Raw genomic sequence first — 8122 nt, 5'->3', positions numbered from 1 at the left:
CCCCGGCCCAGTGCCCAGCCAGGGCCCGCCCAGCTCGGGAGCAGCCCAGCTGGTCCCGCAGGTGAAGGAGCCTGGAGTCCCGGAGCCCCCGCTGCATCCGGGAGCCCCTACCTGTTGGGGAACAGTTGGGACTCGAGGCTGGAAGGATTCATTAGGGACCTGCTGTTTTCTGGGCGGCACAAAGCTCACTCGGGTAGAAGCATCCAAACCTTTGCAGGCCGCGCTATTTTATTTTTACTACAATTTCTCGGGTTGTAAAAATAGTCGCCAGGCGGGTTCTTTCTGAGAGTTTTCTAGCCAGGAGCGAATTCAAGGCCGGGCAGCCTCTATAACAGGTTTCTTTTACATTACAGCCAGAGGTGAGCCGGGAAAATGTGGTCCCCTCCCCCTCATCCATCTCCATCTAGAGCTCTTCAGCCGGCCAGGGGGGCAGGGGCCGCCTCCTTAATTCAGATTTACGACCTGGGCCTGGAGCTCAGGGCGCTGGCTTCTCCCGGGAAGGTGCTGAGGGGAAGGTGCTGAGTCGCCAAGCCCCCTGGGAACCATGCCCGCCCTCCCAGTTTGTCCTGCGGGCAGGAATGCGTCTGTGTCTGGGTGGAGAATGGGGTTTCGTGCACTGGCTGGAGGGGGTGTCGGGGGAGTCTGGCTGGTTGCACCAAGCTGCAGCCCTTGGGGGACTTAGATGCAATGATTGCCGACATGAGAACCGGCATACTCAGTAAGGCAGGGCTTCTGCTGTGACTCACGGCGGTGACCTTTGCCCTGTTGGCTCCTGTTTCTGGTCGGGCTCCCACGCTGGCTGGACTCCTCCTGGTGATGTATATCTATCCCCTGCCGGGGAGCACAGCGCATTACCGGGCTCGTGTTTTTCGCAAGAGGACATCCGTATTAGTCACATCTATTTGGGCTTTTTAAGATAATTGCCAGTAGCTTAAAATAGGAAAGCCATAATCATAATAGTGATCCGTTTATAAACAGCCCCTCTGCGGATGGTTGCAAAATGTTGGCCTCGATCAGAAAACCCAAATGACAGAGTGTTGTCACTTCTGTTGAAGGCTTCAGCGTCCCTCGTTTCTTAGGGTTGAAAATGAAACTCGCCAGCTCCGAGTTTGGAGAGGTGTTTATCCGACCGACCGACCGTTGGCCCGCTCCTGGCCCGCTGTCTACCTGTACGCACAGCCCATCGGCGCCAGGGGTACAATCGCAGCTCCCCTTTGACGTTTTGACTGGTCGGTCAGGGTGTTTTAAAGCCACCATTCATTCTTGGCTGCTGGGGACGTTTTAGGGAGTCGCCGGCCCCAAGCAAGGGCACTTCTGCTGGCCTATCGCCCCCATTAAGCGAGGAGAAAACGCACCACCTTTTTAATAATGTGCCCGGCCTCCAAATGTGCAACTCCAATATTAATAAAAATAACCCAGCTTCCTCAGAGACCTCGCTAATGCAGCCTCATTTTTTGCACATTTTGCCAGAGAGCTTTTGTTCTTATGCATCTCTGTCCCCCCTTCTTCTCTTTTTAATTTGTTGCAGGTGTTGTTGCTAATGAGCTCTCCTTCCCTCTTCCCATGAAAGACAAGCCAGACCCCGAGTACCCGCATGGATGGAGCTGAAGTCCCAGAAACTTCATAATAAGTTGCCAATGGCTACCAGCCAAGGTCAGCCGGCCCCCACTCGTGCCGGTCCCCACCACGGCAGAGCCCAATAAGCTGCTCCCCAGTTAACACCTCCGTCGCTTTTTTATGTTCCAGTCCAGCCACACAATCATTGTCACTTTCAACTCACATGAAAAGAAATCTCTTTTATGGGTCTGAGATGCCAAGTCCAGTCCCGTAGAGGGACCAGGTTTCCAGCTCACCCGTCCACCTCCTGATTTCATTTCATCTTTACAACACAGGCCGGAGGGTTGTTTTGCGGGAGTGGTGAGCCCATCACACATGAAGGGCCCTTTAAAGACCAGGACTGGCTGGAAGGACAGAAATTAAAGGCACTCTGATCCGGCCCCATGCCAGCTCCCCGCGGATTGCCTCCCGATCCCATTTCCATCCACTGTCACAACCGGAGAGTCTGCCTGAGTTGATCAGGTTCCCCTGCGGGAGAGGGGGAATGCCAAGGTCAGGAGGACTCCGAGTGATGGGCCACTGTTTGATCTGCCCATCAGCAGTCTGAGAAACGCTGGCTCCGAGGTTTCCTCCCGGCCTTTGGGGAAAAGCAAGTTCCTCGCTGCTCCCCGGCAGCGCCGTTCCCTGGGACCTCCGCCTCCACCGCCTGGCAGATGCGGCCTGTCCATGCTGAGGCCTCGAGCCCCGCCTGACCCAGCCGCCGCCTCTCCAGGGCTCCTCTGGGCCGCACCCCACGGACTGCACAGCCATGCTGGGCCTGCTGGCTCTCCTCCTGCACTGCCTCCCGCTGGCCGCCGGGGACTATGACATCTGCAAATCCTGGGTGACCTCGGATGAGGGCCCCACCTGGGAGTTCTACGCCTGCCAGCCCAAGGTGATGCGCCTGAAGGACTATGTCAAGGTGAAGGTGGAGCCCAAGGGCATCACATGCGGAGACCCCCCTGAGAGATTCTGCTCCCACGTGAGTCAGCCCACTGGGGCTCTGTCTGTTCGGGCCAATGGGAGGGCGTCTGGGATGGACCCTGGGGATGGGTGAGCAGAGTGGGGGGGCCGAGGCAAAAGGTTGACTTGAATGCAGTTTGGAGTCTGTCCCACCTTGGAAACATGCCAAAGCGAAGGCCGCCCTGAGGACCCTGGGGTCATGTGACATTATTCTCTGGGGTGGGGAAGTTCCTGCCCAGTGGACCGCTGGATCCTTTTCTCTTGGGAAAACCATAGTTGTCACAGTCCCAGCCTCCCAGATATGCCCCGCCCACCAGAGAAGCCCCGCCCACCAGACAAGCCCCGCCTCCCTGGTAGGAAGTCTGCATTCTGGGCGAGTGAGCAAGGCTACCTGCTGACCTCCCTCTGCTCGTCCCTTCTGCCTCCCTATCCCACCTGATCCAATCCAGCAAACAGTGTTGCCAGGCCAGGGTATGCCCAGCTCGCAGCTGGCCCTTTGTAGCTGGTGGGTGATGGAAGGGCAGAGGGAGGCAGGAGGGGTTAGACCAGGATGGCAGTGTGGCTGGTGCCCTTTCCAATTCCATCCCCACGTGCCACAGGGTATGTCAGTGCTCAGGTAATGTTAACAACAACAACAGTAATAATAGCAGGGGTCATGCATGCAAGCTCCCTGAGTGCATGGGCTTGGAGCTAGACATGCGTCATTCCATGGAGTCCTCCCTTCAGCGCAGCCAGGTTGTCTCTGTGCTCCCAAAGTAGGAGTTGTGGTGGATGGCTCTGGACCAGTGGCATCTCTGGGCCTCTATTCCACCATCTGTGAAATGGGCACGCTAATAGCACACTCCGGTCATTGTAAGGAATACGTGAGCTAATTTGTATGTGTAACATGCTCAGGCTAGTGTCTGGCACAGAGCACGCGCCCCCTTAGATGTTAGCTGTTGCCATTCCCATCATACAGATGGAGAAACTGAGGCCCACACACACCAGGAAGTATTCTGGTCCCCAAGTCACTGAGCTAAACCACCTTCTGAGAAGTGCCTTCCCCACTGGGCTTGTTCTGGAGGCTCAGGGCCTGGCAGGAGGCCGGGCAGGGCAGCCAGGCTGCGGGAGCTCACGGGAGGGGCTCAGCATTAACCTCAGGCTGTCTGCTGCCTCTGTGTCCTTGCGGGCAGGGCCTCCCGGTCTCTGGGTTTATGGCTGGGCTGAGCTGGCGTCCCTGCCAGGCTCCTGAGGAGGCCTCAGCCCCAGGGGACGCTTCAGTCCTCTCCCAGGGCAGTCAGCCCAGGCAGGCAGGTCCTTGCTCGGTGGTGAAGTCCTGAGCTGTCACTGTGGGCAGTGGCTGGGCTGGGGAGAGAGGGACGACGGAAAGGCTGGGAGCTGGGGCCGGAGAGTCTGTGGGGATGAGGGCCCTGGGGACCCCAGAGCGGCACTGGCTCAGGGACGGGCAAGGAAGCTGGCCCCTGAAGGTCAGGGGCAAGGCCGGGGGGAGCCCAGCTCTGTCCGCACCCCAGGCTGGCTGCCCACCCAGCTCAGGTGAGGACTTCTGTGCACACTCCCTGGGCAGCGTCAACCTCTGCTTCTCTCTCGGATTAGCCTTAACCGTATTTCTTCTCTTAAATATTAATCATTTCCTGAATGTGCTGGTGGGGGGAGGGGCAGGCAGCTAAATCGTCACTCACTGGGCCAGCTTCTGGTCAAGGACCGGAGGGGAGGAGATGACCATCACAGGCAAGTCCGAGGCCTCTCCCGGCCAAGGCTGCTGGGATGCCCTTGGCCCTGGACCTCCGCCCTCCACAGAGAGCCCAGCGCAGCTGCCAGGGTGGCTGGTCACCCGCAGAGTCCTGATGCCGAGCAGCCCGAGCCCAGGCAGTGCCCGCGAGCCCTGGGCTTGGGAAGAGGCTTCTGACCCCCGCTTTCCTCCTGGGGTGACGGGAGGAGGCAGGGGAGCAGAGCTCTCAGCATCCCCTCATCGTGGGTCCTCAGGGTCTGATGGACGCAGCTACTTCATTCCAGGCGGCCAGCGGCTCTGTCTTTGGTGGCAGACGTGCAGCCCAGGAGGGTGGGGACGCTGCCTGGTTGGGTGGAGGGCAGGCTGCCTTGGGCGGGGGCCTGGTTTCCGCAGGGAGGAGGGTCCCACCCAGATGGATTCAACCCCCCCACACCCTCGTTGATTGCAGCTCCTCCCAGCAGGGCCTGTTGTCTCTAGGATGCTGTCCTAATCCCAGCTCAGGGATTAGGTGTTGCCTAAATCCTGCCAAGGTCACTCAGTCTAGAAGGCGGCTGGGAACTCACCCACCAGGTGGCTGGGTCTCCCCTCTCCCCGCTTAGGGTCCCTGCTCTGCCATGGTGCCGGGCCAGGACGCAGCCGCCCCGTGTGTCCTGGTTCAGTGCTGGCACATAGTAGCTGCTCAGTGTGCGGTGCTGTTATTTGCTTCCTGTTGTTGTCGTTGTGCCCTTGGCGGCGTCCATCCCTGCCTTTTCTTCTCTGCCTCACTTCTGCCTGAGGAGTTCCAGTGTCAGGGTGCAGGCCGGCCTTGGATGCTAGGCAGCTTCAACTCGTCCAGCCCAGCAGGTGTTGTTAACCGGCCACCAGGGGGCGCCCCAATGATCCCTTAACCTAGCCATGGCCCAGTGGGTCCCTATTCCCAGGCAACCCTCCTGCAGCGGGAGCTGGGCTGTCCCAACATCCAACCACCTGGAGCCTGAGGCCCAGAGCACCCTGAGGGTGAAGGGGGGCCCAGGGGCGGCTGCCCTTTTCAGGGTTGGGGTGCAGACCCTCTCCGCCCCAGGCTTTGTCCTTCAGCAGAGCCACCTGAGAACTGAATTGTAAATTCCAGCCGGTGAGGAAGGGCAGGGAGAAGGAAGACCAAGATAAATGAATAAATAGAAGCCTATTGGCTCGAAATGCACAATGAGAATTAATAGGGATGAGCTGTCAGCGAGGGTTCTCGGGCAAGGGCAAGGTTTCAACAAGAGGAGACGCCCCAGCCCTCATTCCCGCCGGCCTGGGAGGGCCGCCTGCGAGGCTGTGGGGCCCAGGAGAGGCGGGGGAGGCGGTGCCCAGAGAGGCCTCTCAATCCTGGAGGGCGGCTGCCACTCCGGACCCCGATGGGTGGGGGGTGCCAGTGGGCACGAGGAGCTTGCTCCCAAAGAGGTGGCAGCTGCCGTGAAAGGAAGGAGGATACCCTTCCCTTGTGCCTTTGAGACGAGCGCTAACCCTGAGCTTCAGGAGAGAGATGGTGAGGAGAGGGGAGGGCATAGCACCAGCCACAGACCAGGCAGGTGACGTTCACAGCGATCCCACCGCTCCCCACTTGCTACCCAAGTGTGGTCCTGGGCCCAGGAGCCTGGCCGCACCTTGCTGGGCATGCAGAGTGCCGGTCCGCCCAGGGCCGAGCGGAAGCTGCTAACCAGGGGACGGATGCAGGCAGGGCGTGGCCTGGGAATGCTGCTTCCCTCCCCGGTCAGGGTCACCGACGGCGGACGTTCCCAGGGGGCCTTTCGGGTTAAGGGGGCAGTCGCTGCTGAGGGAGAAAGACACCGAGGGCGGGGTTCCCGGGAGTGAGCGGACGGAGCCGGGAGCCGAGATCCCTGAATGCTGGAGACAGGTAGAAGGTTCCAGAGAGAGGAAGGCCTGATATCCCAGCAAGAGCCACAGGCCTGGAATCTGAAGACGTGAGCCCGCATCCCGGCTTTGCCACTCCCCTCGGGCGTGGTGACCTGGGGGGAGGTCTGTAAACTGTCTGAGCCTCAGTTTCCCCATCTGTGATGAGGGACAGTCTGGCTGCCACGCCTACCCCACCAGCTTCATCTCTCAGAACACCTCCTGTGCGTCAAGGGCATGCGCTCTATTCCAGTGTGAGGCTTCCTATTACCATGTATCCAGGCTAGTGTTTTTATTGATTTCAGAGAGGAAGGGAGAGGAATAGAGAGGTAGAAACATTGATGAGAGATAGAAACATCGGTCAGCTGCCTCCTGCACGCCCTACAGCTGCCTCAAGCCCGCAACCCGGGCCTGTGCCCTGACCGGGAATCGAACCGTGACCTCCTGGTTCCTGGGTCAATGCTCAACCACTGAGCAACACCGGCCGGGCTCATTTATCCTATCTTGACAATCCTGCTTCTTCCATGGTGACGTGGACGGACATTAAACATCGTTTCAGGGGCGTTAGCACACAGGGGCCTTGGTCTTGGTAGACGGGGAAGCCGTGAAAGCACATCTCTAAGCACACACCTTCCTCAACACCTGCTTTACCTTCTCTGTGCCTCGGTTTACCCAGATGCAGAGCAAATGGCCCCTCATCCTTCCCCCAGGGGGTCTGCTCAGCTGATTAATGCAGGTGGCAGGTGGGTCTTGGAGGCCTTAAGTCCCTCCCCACCGTGACATTGAACGCCACATGGGATCAAGGTCACAGGTGCCCCACCTCCTGCCCGACCTCCACGTTCAGAACGAACGTGTTTCCGAGGTGACCAGCCCCCTCCCCGCTCTCACCCTGGCCCCAAACCCACAGAGGCGAGTGTGGGACCCCCTCCCAGCCTCCCTCCCTCCGGCGCACCTCTCCAGCCCTAGACCTGAGGTGAGGAAAAGCGAGATGATAACTCTTGCAAATCCAAGTCAGCAACAGGAGAAACGCAACAGATGTTAGAGACAAAGGCCGGCCCGGCTCCCCCAGCCCTCCCGCCATTTCCCCTCCTTGCCTGTCTCCTCCGCCTCCGCGCCTTCCTCTGCTTCCTCATTTCCGAGGCTTCCGGGTTTACCTGCATCACCTGCTCCAGGAGGCTGCCTGCTCCCCAGCCCAGGTGGGTCAGAGCATCCCCACCTGGGCGCCTCCCTGTCACTGTTCTCACGGAGGCGGCCCATTGGGTAAGAGGTCAGGCCCTGAGGGCAGAGAGGTGGAGGTCAGCATCCCCTGCTGTGTGACCTTTGACATGAGGCTAACCCCTCTGAGCCTTAGTTCCTTAAATCGGAGCTATTAATAGAATCCACATACGGGCCTGTCATGAGCAGTACCTGGAGCGTAGTAGATGCTCAATTCACGTGAGTTATTATACTCCTGCTGTTTGCTTCCTGCTTGGATTTCGAGCTCCTCAAAGGCAGGGTTCAGCTTTGCGTCCCTCCCTCTTGGCTCAGTCAGTGCTCAGTAAGCGTTTACTGAAGGAATGGATGGGTGGGTAGAAGGGCGGTGTAACCCGGGAAGGCTTCTCGGAGGAGGAGAGATCCGAGCTGAGTCTGCTTCTCTGCACTGGAATCCCTGCTCTGTGGGCGCTGTGATCAGATGACACCAGGAGCCTGCACAGCTGCATCCTGAAGCAGGAAGTAACTTTAGAACCTGAGCTTCGCCCAACCCTTAGTTAGAGCCACGCAGTCTCTTGAATCGCCAGAGGCAGGCCCGGCGTAGGACAAGAATAGTTCCAAGCGTGACATCTCGTTGCACAGGGACGTCTCCTTCCCCAGCAGCAGACAGGTGCCTGAGAGGTCTGGGGCCGCATGAGTGAGATCCTTGCCCCTGACTTTTCTTAAGAGAGTGGGTTTGGGTCCAGACCCCCTGCAGAGGGTGGGGGG

General features: G+C 59.1%; 1 protein-coding gene across 1 annotated transcript in view; it reads left to right on the top strand.

The window, feature by feature from the left end:
* NTNG2 (netrin G2) overlaps positions 1-8122 on the top strand; it is a 54519-nt gene that overhangs the window by 2701 nt on the left and 43696 nt on the right. The window contains exon 2 of the mRNA XM_005882152.1: positions 1529-2578. Within this exon, the coding sequence (XP_005882214.1) occupies positions 2366-2578 (213 nt within the window). The 5' untranslated portion in view covers positions 1529-2365. The remainder of the gene's footprint in view (positions 1-1528; positions 2579-8122) is intronic.

The sequence above is a fragment of the Myotis brandtii genome, unplaced genomic scaffold, assembly GCF_000412655.1.
Source record: "Myotis brandtii unplaced genomic scaffold, ASM41265v1 scaffold699, whole genome shotgun sequence".
NCBI lineage: Eukaryota > Metazoa > Chordata > Mammalia > Chiroptera > Vespertilionidae > Myotis > Myotis brandtii.
This window is presented reverse-complemented; position numbering and strand designations above follow the sequence as displayed.